Source organism: Gopherus evgoodei, chromosome 22 (genome assembly GCF_007399415.2).
Source record: "Gopherus evgoodei ecotype Sinaloan lineage chromosome 22, rGopEvg1_v1.p, whole genome shotgun sequence".
Lineage (NCBI taxonomy): Eukaryota > Metazoa > Chordata > Testudines > Testudinidae > Gopherus > Gopherus evgoodei.
The window spans coordinates 12,803,411-12,822,903 of NC_044343.1; the positions used below are offsets into that span (position 1 = coordinate 12,803,411).

A 19,493-nucleotide genomic window follows, 5' to 3' on the forward strand; every position below is an offset into this window, starting at 1 on the left:
CACCTTCCAGTTCTTTCTGACTTCAAGTCTATGAGCAGACAAATATCCGGCCATGTTTTAAAAATCAAAGACTCCAACCCTGGAGGCTTAAGGCTTGGACTCAGTGGGTCTGTCCATGCGTATGTGTAACTCTTTGCAGGCTCAGGGCCACAGGTAGGCAGAATGCAGTTACCTCATTGGAATTTGTCTGGATACTCAGGTTAACGCCCTTGCTACATCCACAGCCCTTCAGACACAGATATTGCTAAAGTCCCAAATTCTTGTTTTCAGATTGTAGGAGTAAAACACTAGATTTCCACAAAACAAGTGAGTTCTGGACAGCAGGCAGAAACGTAGGGGTATGGAAATGACTGAGTCTATTAGTGTCCCCCCAGGAATGATGATGCTAGGCAGCGTGACTGGCAAAACAGGAGGTGGGTGTCAGCAGAAGCAGAACCACAGATGTGTGCAGCTAAACTCAGCCCTGATGCAAATGGGAGTCACTCCACTGAAGGCAATGAAGTTGTACTCGCTGGAGGCCCAGCTGAATCTGGCCCACAATGTTGTTTGTTGTTATTTCCTTCATCACATGATTTCACCTGGAGGCAGCATCTCTGAAGAGGTTCCGCCATGCCAGGCAGATACCTTTGTGGAAAACCACGTACCTCCTAAAGTGACCCCAGGGCTTTTCCCACCCGCCGCTGTCTCAGCTTCTGTGCTCCTGAAGGGGGCCAAGCTGGAGAGCTACAGTGACTCACCGAGACATCAAGTGCACAGGCAGCCTCAGCATTAGCCAGGAACTTCAGCCTCAGGCTGGGAAGGTAATTCAGCCACCTGAGGAACGTGGAGGTTGTGCAGTCTAGTGGGTAGGGTGCTAGCCTGAGAATCCTTGACTGCTGGATTCTTACCCCAGCTCTGCTGCTGGCCTCAGGCAAGTCATTTCCCCTCCCACCTTGTGTGCATCTTGCCTGTTCAGACAGTAGGTGACCAGATGAGAGGAAGAAAATATCGGGACACATGAGGGGTGGGGGGGTCTGCCGGCGGAGGGGGAAAATAAGCCAAATGCTGCCGGCGGAGTGAAATCTCGGGATGCGGGACAAACACCTACATATCGCGACAGCCCCGATTTTATCGGGACGTCTGGTCACCCTATCAGCCAGTGAGCTCATCAGGGCAGGGACTGGCATCTCTGGGTCCTGTCCTCGGCTGGGGCCTCCAGATGCTATTGTGATTCAGACAATAGTGCCTATTCCAACCTTTGGCCTTTCTGCTGATGTGTTTCTGGAGCACCCATCACCATGACATCTAGGCGCTTGCTTCTGAGACTGCCCATGCAGGTGACACTGGGCCAACAGGAACAGTAGCACTGGGTGAAGGACGCCTGTCTGCTGAACTGAGATGCACCCACCTTTTCCCACAGGCTACTGAGAACTCAGCAGCTGGTAACTTTCCCTGACTGCCAGCCTGCAGCCTCGGCTGGCTTCATACCAGGGACCAAGACGTGACAGGCTCCGTGTCCTTTCCCCATCGCCCTGAGCTACTGAGCCCGACTTATTTGTAAAGAAAGCAAAAAAAATATGCACCGCTCTTTCTGTCCAGACTTAGACCCCCTGTTTTATTTACATCTCGCAAACCACGACACAAGATCGTCTAAACCCTGGCAGAATCCAAAGGCATGAAATCCATCCCGCTGCCTGGCAGCACCACAGCGAAGACTGGTGTAGCACAATGCGGCCGACCTCCTCTAGACTGGAACTGGTGACTGAGCTGGGAAGGGCTGGCTCCTTCCCAAGCCCCCAAGCCACCTTTATTCCACGGAAAAGGCTCTGCAGTATGTGGCAGTGCACAGTCCCCATTCAGTAGCCTTTGATTGCTGGGGCAATGTTAGACGTACTAGAGTTACTGAAAGTTTCAGAGCTGGAGCGCACGTGGCATTGCTTTGAAGCAATCAGCCTTCTCCGTAGCTTTCAAAGTATTCGCACATCAGCTCTCGCACTTCCTCGGCGCTGCTGTCATCCATGGACACGGGCACAGGCTGGCAGGGCTTTGAGAACTCGGCGGGCTCTAGCACCTCCAGCCACTCATCATTGAAGGGGCTGTCGTGGGCCTCGCACACGTTGTGCAGGGTGCAACAGGCGAGGATGACTGTGGGCAGCAGGTCCAGGCTGCAGTCGTCACATTTCAGGAGGAACTGCCACCGGGCCTTGAGGCGCAGGAAGGCATTCTCGATCACGCTGTGGGCTCGCTTCAGGCGATAGTTGAACTGGAGCTGCTGTGGGGTGAGGGTGCCGTCTTCTGAGTAAGGCTTGAGGATCCAGTCCCGCAGTGGGTAAGAGGCATCTCCCAACAGGACGTACCTTTGTGCCCTCCCCATGAAATGTTTCAGGGGGGTTGGGAAGAGGCGGCCCTCCCTGGCTAACACCCACAAGCTGGAGTTTTCCAGGACAGTGCTGTTCGCCATGCTGCCAGGGAAGCCGGCGCAGATGTCCCAGAACTGACCCAGCCCATCCACCGTGGCCTGCGTGAGGACAGAATGCCAGCGCTGGCTGTTGCAGTAGTCGGCACCGAGGTGCGCAGGGGCATGGATGGGGACATGGAGGCTGTCCAAGGCACCGATGCAGTGTGGGAATCCCCAGCGGGCACTGAAGATGCGCACCATGTTCTCCAGCTCCTGCTCGCTGGGCAGCCGGAGGTAGAGCGGCTTCAGCAGCAGCACAATGGCGTAGCTGACCTCCTTGACACAGTTCTGCACTGTGGACGGACCCACCCCAAAGAGGGGGCTGATTGTCTGGTACTCTACATTGGTGGCCAGGTGCCAAACGGCCACGGCTACCCGCTGCTCCAGAGGCAGCATGGGGTGGGGCTGGGTACTCGGGTGGGACAGCTTGGGTCGCAGCTGGTTGCAGACATAGAAGAAGGTCTCCTTGGACATTCGGAATTTCTCCAGCCAGTCCCGAGGCTGGAAGTCTTTCAGGACCACCTGTTCCCACCAGTCAGCGTTCCGGAAGCTGGGCCATGAGCGTGGGTGGAAGTAACAGCTAGATCTCCTCCGGCGGGCAATCAGCAGCTGAAATTTGACAATTACAGGCATGAGGCAGCATTTCCTTCCAGACACGTATACTGGAATGTGAGAATGCTCAGCACTGTTACAGCACTGCATCTACAACCAACCAATGTGCTGCACAATCAATTCATCCTCTCCGCATCCCTGGGTATTGGGTCAGCATCATCCCTACTGGACACAGGGGGAAAACTGACACAAGGTGTTAAGTGACTTGCTCAAGGTCACCCAGTTAGTCACTGAGTTGACTTTGGTGCTCAGCCATCCCTGGCACTCAGCCCAGCCCCCTGTATCAGGCTGTCTACATGAATGCCAAGCTAATACTGAATTGAATGAGTGTCTGGCCTAGTGGGTGGTGCACTGGACACCTGGGTTCTCTTCCTGGGTCCACCACTAACCTACTGGGTGACTTTGAGCAAGTCATTTTGCCTATTGGTGCCTCAGTTTCCCCACCTGTAAAATGAGAACAATGATACTGACCTCCTTGGTAAAGCACTTTGAGATCCATGGATGAGGAGTGCTAGGTAAGAGCAGGGTATTATTACAGCCCTGTATCAGCTTTCACCCAATGAGTGTCAAAGGCCTGTGATATACAACTTTTAGATAATGTTTTCACCTCTTAGCTCAGTTATACATACCCTGCCTCTCTCTCTTTCTGGGTAACTCCTTTAGCCCCGCTCCTCTCTCCGTCCCCAGCCCCCTTTGGGATGCACCACAGCCGCTGTTTACCAGCATGGAGCAGGCGAGGCAGGGTGTGAAACACAACACTGCAACCCACTGAGAACTCCAGGCGGGCAGAACGGCATCGCTACAGCTGGGTGACACTTGGAATTTCTCTTCTGCAGAAAATTTGAAAACATTTCATTCCGACTGGGGATGAAAAGTCAAAGTGGCCCACAAAATGAACTTTCTGGGGGGAAAACCCGTTTCGGGTCAATCGCAATGTTCCAGTTTCAACTTTTCCCACGTTTTGTACATTTTAATTTTGTTTTAACATTCAGGTTTAATCGCTATTTTTAAATTGGATTATACAACAAAACAAAACAATCATTGGGTGACCAGATGGCAAGTGTGAAAAATCGTAACGGGGGGGGGGGGGTAATAGAAGCCCCTCTAAGAAAAAGACCCCAAAATCGGGACATCTGGTCACGCTACAGTAACCAGCATTGGACCTGCCCATTCCACCCGGTAGCTGGGCTGGTGATTAGTAAGGAAGCCCTGAAGCTCTAGGAGACAGAAGGTGGTGGAAAGTCTTTATTCAGCCTCATGGTCCTGGCTGAGCTTGTGGATAGGAACGAAAGTCGAATATAACAGTGAAGGGGCTTTATTCTGCCTGGAGGGGTTGGTGCCCTCAGCCCAAGTTTTCTAGATGGGGGGTGGGGTTTAAAAGTGTTAAATTATTACACACACACACACACACACAGCTTTTCCTCCACTCTCCTTGTGCCCCCTCATTTCCCTTCTCACCTCTTTGTACTCCATGCCCCCCCCACTTCCGTCCCTAATTCTGGTACAGCCCCTGGCCTGGTCTCCCCCGTTCCCAGTCTGACCCCACAGCGGCCTGCCAGCGCGATCAGCCCGTAAGTCAGCGCGACCCCCGCCGCCCAGATGCGCCACACCTGGATTCTCCCCGGGCCCTGCACCCGCCCAGCTGAGCGCTCGGTGCCCGGACACCCCGGCCCCCGCCAAGGCCTTTACCGTCATCAGCCTCTTCTGTCTCTGCGTGTAGTACTGCCGCAGCCAGGCTGCCCGCTCCGCCCCGGCCCCCCGGCCGGCCATCTCCCGCCTCCTCCCCAGGCACAGCAGCAGCACCAGCCACTCCCGCATTTTCAAATCCGGAGCCCGGCCCCCGCGGGAAGGGAACCGCCGGAGCAGCCCGGGCGAGGGGCGGAGAAGGCGTCTCGCAAGCTGAGCTCCCTCTGCTGGGTCTCCGCCTCCCGCGCCGCCCGGGGACACGCCGCAGGCGCCTGCTCGGCACCCCCAGGGCTCGCCTGGCCAGGTGCCCTCTCGGGGGGCCAGACACCCGCACGCTGCTGCGATGGTTGGGTTGCGAAGCCTGCAGGGAAGTCGAGCCCCCCCGTGGACATGCAAGTATTTCTCCGGATGCTCCCGGGTAAATATTTATTTACAAAACCTAAATGGAGGCTTCAGCTCGCTGGCTGCTCCCATGTGAACACCGAGGCGATTTGTTTTTAAAAACTAAAGGGCTGGAGAGATGGACTTTGCAAAGCCTCTCCCGGCACAGGAGAGATAGGGCTCAGCTGCAAAGAAGGGGGATGAGGGGGTTGCTCCTGGAGCAGCTAGATGCAGACAGACCCTGTGGTTCTTCTCTCTGACTCTCTACCTTCCAAACTGACTCGTACACCAATGCTGCTTATAGGCATTAGACAGGATTTACCTAAATCCCGGCCTGAACAAAGGGTTAACGGAATGGATGGCTGGTAACGCTACAGTCTTAGTTTTGGGCAGCGCTCCTGTAAAGATTTATGCATCTGCTTAATTTTAATCCTGACAGCTATCCTGAAATATCCTTGGGAGATCTTACTGTATTGAGTACATGTACCATGGGCGGCTGGAGACAGTAAGTAATTTCATGGGGAAGGGTGACCAGAGCTCTCCAGGAACTAAGAACAGTGTGTGGGGGGGGGTCGGGGGGAAGGGGGTTTGATTAGCCAAATTCACTCAGATTGTAACACCTCCAGAGAGGTGCCACCACCTGGAGAGGCTGCATGGACTGATCCAGACTGGATTCTCCAGAGACCAACAGACAAAGAAAGGACTTTTGGATAAACAGCCTGAGTTTAAACTGACTCAGGACTTCTGTGCATGGGGTGCCCCAATCCTTCCTAGAACAGGTTGGAAGTAGGGTGACCAGACAGCAAATGTGAAAAAGCGGGACAGGGGGTGGGGGGTAATAGTAGCTTATATAAGAAAACGATCCAAAAATCGGATCTATAAAATCAGGACATCTGGTCACCCTAGTTGGAAGTCCTTCCATGAGTGAGGTCTGGGAAGCTTATTAGCAGGTTCGGGGGTTCTTCTAGTGTTTGAATATGTTTTCTTTGTAATGCTTTCACCTTATGAATAAATATGCTTGCTTGGGCTGAGTGAACCTTATAACCAACTGTGGGCAATTAGAACTGTTCACAGACTCTGAGGAGAGAGCAAAGTGCGGACACTGGCCAGGTTAGGCTGTCTGGCTTGCTGGGGAATTCACTGTGTACCCAGGGGACTGTGCCGCCTGGAACAACCCAAGTCAGGAGAGAGGCTGGTTTCTGCCCATGAGAGATGATGGCTGAGGAGCCAGGAGCCTAGAGTGGGTGCTCTTGCTGGAGTGGACCATAGATCAGGAATACAAGTGCAGTTGCCCTGAACTGTGATGATTCCATCAGACTCAGTGGGTCTGTTCTGAACTTTGTGGGTCGACTCATGTGCTTAAAGTTAATAACAAGAGTCTTTATAGGATTGGGCTTAAAATGCCTGTCTTGTATATTTCTGTTTTACTTCGCAGCTGCACAACCAGCATCTGGATAAACTGTGAAATGCTAAAAACTGGTCATGGACTGAATCCTGATTAACGGAAGTGTTTAATTTGCAGCACAGCCTGAGAGAATTGTGAAGGATCCTATGTAAAAGAGAACATGGCACAATACCATGTTTTTCATTAATATTAATTTGGACGATGAGCTTTTCCTCGCCAGCCAATTCTGAATTCTAACAAATGAACAAGATCCAGTGTCTTGAAAGCGCATGTTTCTGGATGACCAGAAGAGCAAGTTCCAGTCCCAATTTTTTTCCCAGTGCAAAGTATAATATAATGCAGCGTCCATGGACATAGTGTCCTTCCAAGTGCCTCAGGGTATGTTGTAAACTCCACATACTTGTATCATGTCTTTCATCTTCCAGTGGGTTTACAAAGATTAAAGCAAAACAGTCAATTTTTAAAAAATGTGAGTAAAAGTAGTTTCTGGTCTCATCCCTCCCAATGTGTGTGGCTTTGACATATCTTTTCCTCCCTCCCCCGTTGCATCATGTTTTTCTGTCCCCAGCTGCTCTGTGTAAACCCCACACAAATAAAAGAATCTGACAAAGGCCCCAATTCTGCACTTGGATCCCCACCAGGCTTGTGCAGAACCCTACTCATTTCAGCAGGACTTCTCCCCTGTTCGAGAATGTATGTCCTGTTCACCCGAGGCTCCTACCTAATCAGTGGAAGTCAGGGCTTCCCTTGCCACCTACTCCTTCAAGGGACTGGGCTGAGCCAGGCAAAGAGGAGGAAGGAAAGGCTGTCTGATTTTTGATCTCCTGGCCCTTGCTGCTAAGCTTTGTTTTCAGCTGGCCTCAGGGTGCCTAGGCAGCCAAATGGGCCCTGCAGTGTTGCCCAGGATAGAAGGAGATGAGAACACACTGCAGCTGGAACTTGGATCCTGATTTCTGCCCACCCCATCTACCAGAGCTCAGATAGTGATTTCTTTCCCTCCCCTGACCTGCACACAGAATGCACACCCTAAATCTCCTCCTGATCTGCACCGAGAATTCATATCCCAATTCCCCTTCGGCTTGCACCCAGAACTTGGATTTTGATTCCTCCCAACTGGCTTGCAGATTCTCCCCTGAAACGTACATGCAGAACCTAGATCCAAATTACCTCCTACCTCATGACTTGCACAGAACCCAGACCCTTATCCCCACTCAGAATTTGGATATCATCTCTCCCCCCTCCTCTCTCTAATGCACCCAGAATTTGGGAAAGAGTAGGGTTGAGTGCGACAGCATCAGATCATGCAGCTGTACATATTAGGGACTGGGATATCATGATGGTTCTAAGTCACATGAATTATTTTAAATGAATAAACAGTTTTCTCTGATTTATTAATCATCGAGGCTAAGGCACTGGCTGGCTTTTTGGGTCTTGAGTAAGGATCTGAATTTGAGTAACTGCCAGAGCTTGGGTGTCAGTCCTTTATTAAATATGGAAACCATATTGGTTCAGTTTATTGATCAGAGCAATAAAAAGAACTCAAGCAAAACCAAAATAATTTCCAGCGTATCTTCTGTAGTCAGTGTAATGCTAGCATATGGCAGAGACTAGCATAGCTACTCTGCTATAAAAGAATGTAGATGTTACAGATCTATATTGTTTGGGCATATAAAATATTTCACCTCTTTTCACCCCCATACATTTACCAAACCCAGCCAGAGCCATCTTGACACAACAGGTCACTGACTATTTTGATCCTGAAATTCACCACCTGGCTCACAGCTGGGGACTGTGAGGAATCCTGGCTGAGCTCAGCCCTGGACCTTGTGCACTGACTCCTGCTGGAAGAGGCTGATACTTGAGGAGCTAAGAGTTTCCACTACAGCCACTTCTCTTATACCCACCCTTTTAGCACCCACTGCTGGCAATGTCTGCAAACCAGTGCTGTGAGTTCCTTCACAGGTAGCACTTTTACCACATTCCCTATGTGGCCTCCTGCAGGAAAAGAATAGTGGTCCAGTAGCTAGCTGTCCCTCACTGCCTTCACACCAGCTCCATCCCCATACAGCGCCTCTTGATGGGGGAGGCAGAGACCAGCAGCCTCTGCTGGCTACAGAATGTACGACAGAAAGCTAAGCCCAAATTCCTGAGCTGCAGGCTATTCCAGGTATGGCTGGGAGCATCATGGGAAAGCAGCTAATAATTTCTTAAATTCACTGTAAAATTGCCAGTGTTGGCAGTCCTGAAATTCTTATTGGATTCTGAGCTCTCAGGAAAACTTGCTTTGACATCAGAAGCCAAAACCGTGCCAGTATGAACTTTCAGAGCACAGGGAATGAAGATGCACCGTCCCTCTCATTTTAGATCATTAGATAGGCATTCACCATACGATACTTAAAGAGAGACGGAGGTTTTCAGTGCCACAGCATCACAGATGTCATACAGCTGTGCCTGGAGGGACTTTTTGCTACATTGCACTGAGCACCAACATGGGGTTTCCCACAGATCGCATACAGCCAAAGAAGATGGCAGCATCTTGCAGAATTGCCAACCCCAAGCATTCAAAAATCATGAGTCGTGTCCCAACCCATCATGAGATTGGCTCAAAATTCATGAGATTTTAATAATAAATATTGGGTTCTTTTTATTTGTTTTCAGGTTTCTGAGTCTTTAAGGTTCTCTCAGGTCACATTTTCCCCTTTTTCCTCTATAATCCTGATCACTATAAACTTACTGCAAAAAAATAAATACAGTTGAGATTTTCATGTAATCATGTGACTGCAGAAACAGGCCTTTTCGGAAACAAATATTGGCGAGTTGCAATAAAATCATAAGAGCTGATAACACTGGGTCTGCTGCGCTAAGCTAGATCTTCTGGCGCCTTCCTGCACAGATACATCAGGTCCTGGTATATGCCATGGCTGGGCTGTCGAGTAACCATTGCCCCAGGCTTCTGCAGGAGCAGCGCATGCACCAGTGCCAGGCGCTGTGAAAGGCCAGTTGCCAATGCCAGGGAGGGAGACTGGGTGGTAGAATACAACCCCTGCTCTCAGACCTCTGCTATGTCCACACAGGCCTGGCTCTGCTTTTATAAATTGGGCCCAGCCAGCAACATGAGCAGGGGGCATCACCTGGCGGTTCTCATTACTGCCTCACCGGCACTATGGCAACCATGCCATGGAGATGATGATGAATTGTGTACTAGTTCTCAATGGGCCACCCCCATCCCTGCCAGGCCCCAAACCCAGCGATGGGCCCACAACCCCCTGCCAGCCCCTCACACCCACAATCCCCCACCCCACTGAACCCACCCCCCAGCCCCACCACCCCCCAACCCCATCCCCTTGAACCCACAATGGCACCCCAGTCCTCCAACCCCCCAACTACCCCCCAAACCCACCCCAGGGCCCACAATACCCCAACAGACCCCCAAACCCACATCAAGCCCCATAACCTCTGCCAGCCCCCTGAACCCACAATCCCCCACCCCACTGAACCCACCCCCTTGAACCCACAATGGCACCCCAGTCCTCCAACCCCCCAACTACCCCCCAAACCCACCCCAGGGCCCACCACCCCAACAGGCCCCCAAACCCACATCCAGCCCCATAACCTCTGCCAGCCCCCTGAACCCAGCCCCACAACCCCACCTCCCTGAACCCACTTCCCAGCCCCACAACACCCCAACCCCACCCCCCTGAACCCACAATGGCACCCCAGTCCTCCAGCCCCACAACTCCTCTCCAGCTCCCCCAAACCAACCCCCAGCCCTACAACTCCCCAAACCCACATCCGGCCCCATAACCTCCACCAGCCCCCTGAAACCCCCAACTTCCCGCTAGGCCCCAAAAGCAGCCCCGGCTCCACAACCTCCCACCAGGCCCCAAACTCCAGCCCAGGCCCGAACCCATCCCCCAGAAACTCTCCCCCCTCCCCCTGCCCCCGGGCGGAAAGTCTTTAAATGGAGGCTCGGCCCGGCGCCGCTAGGCCTCAGTGGTTGCTATGGGCAACCAGCGTATCTCCTCCTTCCTGTATTGATTCGAACGGGGCGAGGGGGAGGAGGCTCCCGTGATGCACCGCGCGGGGAGGGGGCGGAGCCGCGGGGAGCGCAGGGGCCGGGCAGGAGCGGCCGCCATATTGGGGAGCGCTGAGGGCTGAGGCCGGCGGAGAGTGACAGGAGGAGGCGGAGCAGCGGCCGGGCTGGCTGGGTAGGTGAGGGGCTGCGCCCGGCTGTCTCCGGGGGGACCTCTCTCCCGGGGTGGGGGCTCGGGCCTTGGGGGGCGGAGGGGCCCGGGTCTCCCTCCGGTGGGGGGTGGGGGCTCGGGCCTTGGGGGGCGGAGGGGCCCGGGTCCCCTCCGGTGGGGGGTGGGGGCTCGGGCCTTGGGGGGCGGAGGGGCCCGGGTCTCCCTCCCGTGGGGGGTGGGGGCTCGGGCCTTGGGGGGCGGAGGGGCCCGGGTCTCCCTCCCGTGGGGGCTCGGGCCTTGGGGGGCGGAGGGGCCCGGGTCTCCCTCCCGTGGGGGCTCGGGCCTTGGGGGGCGGAGGGGCCCGGGTCTCCCTCCCGTGGGGGCTCGGGCCTTGGGGGGCGGAGGGGCCCGGGTCTCCCTCCCGTGGGGGGTGGGGGATCGGGCCTTGGGGGGCGGAGGGGCCTGGGTCTCCCTCCGGTGGGGGGTGGGGGCTCGGGCCTTGGGGGGCGGAGGGGCCCGGGTCTCCCTCCCGTGGGGGCTCGGGCCTTGGGGGGCGGAGGGGCTCGGGACCCTCCTCACCACGGGGGCGCGGGGGTGCCGGGCTCTTTGTGTGCTGGGGGGTGTAGATCCAGGTTAGCCCCTCTCCCCACCTAAATCACGGCTCGGCCGGGGGGGAGCGAAAGGGGTCACTTGAGCCAGTGCCCTGAGCTCCGGGGCCCCAGGAATGGTTGTAAGGCAGGTGAAATGGGCGGAGTGGGGCCCCAGCAAACATGATGTAGGGGCCCACAGGTTTCTTTTCGGGGCCTAGCCTGCCCTCCCCTCGACCTGACTCTGGGCACTGTTTGGCTGGCAGATGTGCACAGGGCCTCCTTATTCAGGTTGGCTTTACACAGATCTGTTCCAGCGGAGCTAATGCAGTGCCCTGTCGTACTTTGGGGATGATTTATTTAAGATTTAAAATGTACAGAAGTAGTTCTCATCTCTTTAAGGTAGGGCTTTCAAGTAATTACAAATAATAATTGTGATTAATCCTGTTGTTAATAACAGAATACCGTTTTTTAAAAAAAATTTGGATGCTTTCTACATTTTCAAATATTGATTTCTGTTACAACACAGAATACAAAGTGTACAGTGTTCACTTTATGTTTATTTTTCATTACAAATATTTTCTGTAACAAAAGAAATAGTATTTTTAGTTCACTTCATACAAGTATTGTAGTGCAATCTCTTTATCATGAAAGTTGAACTTACAAATGTAGAATTATGTGCAAAAAATGCATTAAAAATAAAACAATATAAAATGTTAGTCTACAAGTCTACTCAGTCCTACTTCTTGTTTAGCCAGTTACTCAGACAGACAAGTTTGTTTACATTTAAAGAAGATAATGCTGCCCACTTCTTGTTTACAGGATCACCTGAAAGATGAACGGGCATTCGCATGGCACTGTTTTAGCCGGCGTTGCAAGATAGTTACATGCCAGATGTGCTAAAGATTCATATGTCCCTTCATCTTCAGCAACCATTCCAGAGGACATGCATCCATGCTGATGACAGGTTCTACTCAATAACGATTCAAAGCAGTGCAGACTGATGCATGTTCACTTTCATCATCTTGAATCCGATGCTACCAGCAGAAGGTTGATTTTTTTATTTTTATTTTTATTTTTTTTGGTGGTTCAGGTTCTGTAGTTTCCGTATCACAGTGTGGCTCTTTTAATACTTCTGAAAGCATGCTCCACACCTCGTCCCTCTCAGATTTTGGAAAGCACTTCAGAGTCTTAAACCTTAGGTTGAGTGCTGTAGCTATCTTTAGAAATCTCGCATTGGTACCTTCTTTGCGTTTTGTCAAATCGGCATGAAAGTGTTCTTAAAACGAACAGCATGTGCTGGGTCATCATCCGAGACTGCTGTAATGTGAAATATACTCTCAGACTGCGAGTAGACGTACTAGTCTCCCTCGAGGAGTTCAGTCAAAATTTAATTAACGCTTAATTTTTTTTTAACAAGCCTCATCCTCATGGAAGCATGTCCTGTGGAATGGTGGCTGAAGCATGAAAGGGCATATGAATGTTTATCATATCTGGCACATAAATACCTTGTAATAGCGGCTACAAAAGTGCCATGCAAACATCTGTTCTCGCTTTCAGGTGACATTGTAAATAAGCAGGCAGCATTTTCTCCCTTAAATGTAAACAAACTTGTTTGTCTTAGCGATTGGCTGAATAATAATTAGGACTAAGTGGACTTGTAGGCTCTGAAATTTTACATTGTTTTGTTTTGAGTGCTGCTAGGTAACAAAAAAATCTACATTTGTAAGTTACATTTTCACCATAAGGAGATTGCACTGCAGTACTTGTATGAGGTGAATATTATTTCTTTTGTCATTTTTACAGTGCAGATATTTGTAATAAAAATAATATAAAATGAGCACTGTGCACTTCGTATTCTGTGTTGTAATTGAAATCCAATATATTTGAAAATGTAGAGAAACATCCAAAATATGTAATACATTTCAATTGGTATTCTATTGTTTAACAGTGTGATTAAAACGGTGATTAATCACAATCAATTTTTGTAATCCCGATTTAATTTTTTTTAGTTAATCACATGAGTTAACTGCATTAATTAACAGCCCTACTTTATAGTAATCAACAAGACTTTCGGCTATACGGTTGCACTATGTATCTGAATGTTTTCTTTAAATGCGCTTATTTCCTGTACACATCAGCTACTTGTGAATGTGTTTTTGGAAGGGGTTTGGTGTCAATGATAGTCAAACTGAGTTTAAGAAGGGGCTGATTTTGACTAGTGTGTCAACACTATTTTCAAACATGGATCCTTGTGTATTGAGCCTGGGAGCCAAAAATTGTTTTCTTGCATTTTCAGCATCCTCTGTGAAATGAATGGGTCCAGGTGCTGGTGTGACAAGTGTCCGTGTTATGAAAAATAGCAACACGTTTGGCACTGTCTGTCAGTTTAGTTGGCCATCTTGGCAGAAAGACCAAGACTGGACTGGGCCATTAGAGACTGAATTTGCTTCTTAGACCTAGCGATGGGGCAGTGTGAGGGAAACTTGTGCTACTGCTGCCTGTACTGTATCAATTCTACAAATAGAGGATTCTACTCTCCAAGAGTATCAAGCCAGCACCATGCAATAACACAAAACTATTTCCTTTTTTATAGGGATGCTGTCAAAGTGGATAGGCTCAAAATTTAATCTTGCTTAAAAACAGCTGTTAAAAATTGTCACACTGGAATATCTATTAGTCTCTTTAAGAAGGGCAGCACACTTAAGGTATGTCTTCACTAGCAATGTTAAAGTGCTGCTGTGGCAGCGTTTTAACATGGCTGTGTAGTTGCGGCACCAGTGCTGGGAGAGAACTCTCCCAGTGCTGTAAAAAACCCACCCCCATGAGGGGAGTAGCTCCCAGCACTGCTGCACTGCCTACACTACCACTTTACAGCGCTGAAATTTGCAGTGCACAGGGATGCTGCTGTTTTTTTTTCACACCCCTGAGTGAGACAGTTTCAGCGCTGTAAAGTGGCAGTGTAGACGAGGTCTTAGTGTGTTAGATTTGCTTGTCTGCATGCATGTGTCTTCTGCTGTTCTCATTTCTACCCTAATCAGTCCTTGTGAACAATGGTTATGATATTGAAATGTACTACAAGAATCCAGACAGGTCCTTGAGCAGATATATGGTGCATCCATGTTACTAAGGGAATGAAATGTGGTATACGTACATCTAAACCAAAACAAAGCTAATAGACTTCTATTTTGAGGCCTCCCTACCCAGCCAATGTACCTCAGCCACACTTGGAAAGAGTCTCTGTTAGAAGCGAAAAGGGTAATTCAGTTTCTGTGGCCTCTTCAATCCTTGGTTTCATTGCCAAAACTGCTAACAATGGTGGTAATTGTGATGGTGGTTTTCGTGAGGTGAATACTTGTCAGCTGGGGACTAGACCCAAATTGAGTTCCCATAAACCACTGGACAGCCATCAGAAGACAACAACATACTGTCATTAGCCCCTAGGCTGTATATAAACAAGCAACCTAGAGGGAAGGGACTCTCTAGCTTTTCCAGACCTGAAGAAGAGCTCTGTGTAAGATTGACAGCTTGCTTCTTTCACCAGTGGAGGATGTTACTTCACCCACCTGGTCTCTCTAGCTTATTGTCAGTCTCCTTACTAACCATTCTCCCCCTTTCATTTGTTTTAAGATTAGAATGGTTTTTTTTAGGAGGTGGTGCACAAGTTCTGTAATTCATAGCTCTAGAAGTCCTAAACTCAGCTTCTTTTATTTTACGGTAGATGGAGAGTCTTCCTTTGGAATAGTCACTAAAACTAAATGAAACCTCTTAGATAGATTTTGGAGGAATTTGACAAAGCCCCAATCTTAACATTTTATTCTTTAAATTAATTTTACTTGATTTGTAGCTCTCTGAAGGCACTGTGCTCACTTTCCTGGGAAGAAGTGCTGAGTGTTATTGAAATAGTGTGTTTGATGCTAGCACAGTGCTTCATGCTTAAGAGTTCATCACTAATAGTAATTCCCATCCTGATAAGTTTCTCACATTTAAAAATTGTGTTTTATGTACAAATAGAATTTTGTGAGTTGTGGGTTGGGGCTGCTGCATTTATATAAATGCTGTGACTTATTGTTTTTCTTTATGGCTGGGACTGGATTTTATTCTAAGTAGTTAAAACATCAGGTGTGTTCTGTTTTTTGTTTTAGTTTTTTTATGGCTTGCTTTTCAGCAACATTCTACAAGAATTACAGACTTGGTGCATTTTACAGTTTTGGTTTAGATTTGCAGGTGTCTGGTAAGACTCAATTACAATACAGCAGACTTGTTTTCTTAGGATAGCACTGTTAACAGTTCTATGTACTTTTTTCCTCAGAGAATCATAGAATATCAGGGTTGGAAGGGATCTCAGGTCATCTAGTCCAACCCCCTGCTCAGAGCAGGACCAATCCCCAACTAAATCATCCCAGCCAGGGCTTTGTCAAGCCTGACCTTAAAAACCTCTAAGGAAGGAGATTCCACCACCTCCCTAGGGAACCCATTCCAGTGCTTCACCACCCTCCTAGTGAAAAACTTTTTCTAATATCCAACCTAAACCACCTCCAATGCAACTTGAGACCATTACTCCTTGTTCTGTCATCTGCTTCCACTGAGAACAGTCGAGATCCATCCTCTTTGGAACCCCCCTTCAAGTAGTTGAAAGCAGCTATCAAATCCCCCCTCATTCTTCTCCAGACTAAACAATCCCAGTTCCCCCAGGCTGTCCTCATAAGTCATGTGCTCCAGCCCCCTGATCATTTTTGTTGCCCTCCGCTGGACTCTTTTTTTCAATTTTTTCACATCCTTCTTGTAGTGTGGGACCAAAACTGGACATAGTACTCCAGATGAGGCCTCACCAATAGAGGGGAATGTTCACGTTCCTCAATCTGCTGGCAGTGCCCCTACTTATACAGCCCAAAATGCTGTTAGCCTTCTTGGCAACAAGGGCACACTGTTGACTCATATCCATGAGGCATTAGAAAACAAAAAGTACAAAATATAATTGTCTGGATAAAAACTCTTGTAATGCCTTCATGGAGCTCATTTTTTACAGTATATGCATGTGAGTATTTGGGATAACAGTACAATTAGACACATGGGGCTTGTACATAAGACTGCATGTGGCAGTTGTGGTGTAAAAGAAACATATATCAGGTGATTCCAGTAAAGCAAGATAATGTAGTCCTGGAATGTACAGGCCAGGAGACAATGTTTCCTTCAAAACATGACATCTCTAGGATGCATGGTTATCCATGCAGTAACTGTTTTTTCCCTCAACGTCTGTCAAAAGTGCTACTTGAGTATTAGTACACACAATCAGCCAGATCCCCTTGGATAAATGGGATTGTACTGTATACAGTAGAACCGCAGAGTTACGAACATCTCCGGAATGGAGGTTGGTTGTAACTCTGAACAAAACATTATGTTCTTTTAAAAGCTTAGAATATAAGAACGGCCATACTGGGTCAGATCAAAGGCCCATCTAGCAGAGTATCCAGTCTTCTGACAGTGGCCAATGCCAGGTGCCCCAGAGGGAATGAACAGAACAGGTAATCAAGTGATCCATCCTGTCGCCCATTCCCAGCTTCTGGCAAACACAATCCCTGCCCATCCTGGCTAATAGCCATTGATGGACCTGTCCTCCATGAAATTATCTAGATCTTTTTTGAACCCTGTCATTGTCTTGGCCTTCAAAACATCCTCTGGCAAGGAGTTCCACTAGCTTACTGTGTGTTGTGTGAAAAAAGATTTTCTTTTGGTTGTTTAAAACCTGCTGCCTATTAGTTTCATTTGGGATTATGAGAAGTAGTGAACAACATGTCCTTATCTACTTTCTCTACACCAGTCATGATTTTATAGACCTCTATCATATCCCCCCTTAGTCATCCCTTTTCCAAGCCAAAACGTCCCAGTCTTATTAATCTCTCCTCATACAGAAGCCATTCCATACCCCTAATCATTTTTGTTGCCCTTTTCTGAACCTTTTTCAAGTCCAATATATCTTTTTTTTTTTTTTTTTAAAGATGAGGCGACCACATCTGCACGCAGTATTCAAGGTGTGGGTGTACCATGGATTTATATAGAGGCAATATATTTTTTGTCTTATTATCCATCCCTTTCTTAATGATTCCCAACGTTCTGTTCGCTTTTTTGACTGCTGCTGCACAGAACATTGACTTAATACTGCTTTGAAACTTTACAATGCGGAAGAAAACTGCTGCTTTTAAGATCTTAATTTAATTGAAAGAAGCACAGAAACAGTCCCCTTACCTTGTCAAATCTTTTTTTAAAAATTTCCCTTTTTTTTAATTAGTTTGTTTGACTATACAGTATTTGCAGGGTGGTGTGAGTTTTTTGGGTCTCTGCTGCCTGATTGAGTACTTCCAGTTCCAAATGAGGTGTGTGGTTGACCAGTCAGTTTGTAAGTCTGGTGTTGATAACTCTGCGTTTCTACTATACAACAAACACAAATTCTGTAGAGTTTGGTGGTCTATGACCAAACAAGAACCACATCATCAGTTTGTTTTTACTCATCTTGTGTCATTACTCACAAAACTTTCATTTCCTTTTTTCTGCCCAGTGGCTTATGCAAAATGTGTGTGTGGGAGGTATTTAAGTTCATTTCCTAATGGATAGGCGTCAGTATAAGTAAAAAAAAACAAACATTGCTATGACATTTGGCACCTCACCTCCTATGCTGGCAGTCTCAGCAAGGCCAAGGATTGAAGGGACATAAAAACTGCACTATAGAGGTACAGTGATGGAGCCAGCGCAAGAGATGCTTGGATTGGCGTTGCCCACATTGTATCTCTTTTATAGGACTTACCAGTCTGGCTGCATTTACTTATGACATGGGTGGAGAGGCCTTTTTAGGTAGTGATGCTTCTTAGCTGAGCTTAGTGAGAAGTCAGACAGGACCCTGAGGCTCTATGCCACTTTGATGAATGGGGGCTGTGAGACTTCAACGGAAAGTGAAGACGCTTGGCTAGTTCTTCAAGGTGTTTCCCCTTTCAGACCAGCATTGCTTTGATCTTTGCTGAGCTCAGCATGAGCCAGCAGCTCATCATGTAAGAGCTGACTTCTCATAGGCACTGCAATGTTCTAGTGGTGGTTTGTTCATCAGTTGAGAATGAGATGTGTAGTTGTGTCATCTGCATACTATTGACAGCTGAGCCATAGCATCTTGCTATCTCTTGTCAGTAAGAGGAGAGCTCTGCAAAACTGCTGATATCCACTTTATATCCATGGACCATGTTTGCAGATCTCAGATTGGATCCGGATACAAATTTTGTATCCATTGCAGGGCTCTACTTGTGGGACTCGGCAGGTGAGGGCCTCTGGAGAGGAGGCGCAGTTACCTATCCATGCTGAGCTCTGCTGGAGAGTGATGACTGGAGTCATGGTAGTGCAGGGTCACCTACTCCTGTTGTGTTTTATAGGTGGGTTAGCCGTACCTTTTGGTGCAATGTGTTAGAGACTACAGAGAGATCCAGCACTGTGGGCATGGAAATATTGCCTGTGCCCATGGCCGTAAGAAGACTGTCTCTTCGGCATCACTGGAGCTGTCTCTGTGCTGTGCCCTGGCTGTGAGGCATCCAGGATGTTCGCTGATGTCACATGTGGCTGAAGCTTGTTGTTGTTACTTCTCTCTTCAGATATGCTGTTATAGATCGTTTAATTTATGCTGAAGCCTGGGTATTTCTTTAGAGCAGCGGTTTTCAAACTTCGGGTTGAGTCGCGGCATGTCAGATGTTAAAAGTCCTGTTGGTGGTGCTGCCCAGCTAAGGCAGCCTACAGTGTACCTGTTCCGCCACTGTGCTGCGCTCCGAAAGCAGCCAGCAGCAGGTCCGGCTTCTAGGCAGGGGGGTCATGGGGCCTGTGGGTGAGAATCACGTGAAGCCGCTTGTGCACCTCTGCCCAGGAGCTGGACCTGCTTCTCGCTACTTCCAGGGCGCAGCGCGGTCCATGGCGCCAGGACAGGGTGGAAGCCTGCCTCTGCACCCCAGCTGCGCCACTGACCGGGAGCTGCCAGAGTTAAATCTGCGCCCCAATCCCCTGCCTCAGCCCTGGAACCCCTTCATCCCCAGCCCAGAGCCCTGACTCCCACCTGCACCCCCCCCAACCTGGAGCCCCCCTCCTGCTCCCCAAACCCCTCATCCCTGGCCCCAGCCAGAGCCCCCTCCCACACCCTGAACCCCTCATCCCCAGCTCTGCTGGGTCGCAGG

The 19,493-nt window shown here is 49.2% G+C and overlaps 2 protein-coding genes and 1 long non-coding RNA gene across 7 annotated transcripts in view; 2 read left to right on the forward strand and 1 right to left on the reverse strand.

Annotated features, from left to right (window-relative positions):
- Window positions 1–1,127: 1,127 nt before the first annotated feature.
- LOC115638732 (protein ANTAGONIST OF LIKE HETEROCHROMATIN PROTEIN 1-like) lies at window positions 1,128–4,950 on the reverse strand. The gene is made up of 2 exons (XM_030540683.1): window positions 4,739–4,950; window positions 1,128–3,046 (listed from the first exon to the last, which is right to left on the reverse strand). The coding sequence occupies exons 1-2, from the start codon at window positions 4,865–4,867 to the stop codon at window positions 1,928–1,930; spliced, it is 1,248 nt and encodes a 415-aa protein (XP_030396543.1). The 5' UTR covers window positions 4,868–4,950; the 3' UTR covers window positions 1,128–1,927.
- Window positions 4,951–4,983: 33 nt separating this feature from the next.
- On the forward strand, window positions 4,984–7,855 carry LOC115638733. Its single transcript, XR_003997515.1, has 3 exons — window positions 4,984–5,153; window positions 5,556–5,621; window positions 6,552–7,855. It is a non-coding gene; the product is annotated as an uncharacterized LOC115638733 (long non-coding RNA).
- Window positions 7,856–10,620: 2,765 nt separating this feature from the next.
- FZR1 (fizzy and cell division cycle 20 related 1) overlaps window positions 10,621–19,493 on the forward strand; it is a 36,421-nt gene continuing 27,548 nt past the window's right edge. For 2 of the 5 annotated variants that reach the window (XM_030540224.1, XM_030540225.1), the window contains exons 1-2: window positions 10,621–10,729; window positions 13,889–14,000. The gene's annotated coding sequence lies outside the window, so the exon portion shown is untranslated. Of the gene's footprint in view, window positions 10,730–12,309; window positions 12,343–13,888; window positions 14,001–19,493 lie in introns of those variants that run through there. The other 3 variants (XM_030540223.1, XM_030540226.1, XM_030540227.1) reach the window with 2 other exon arrangements.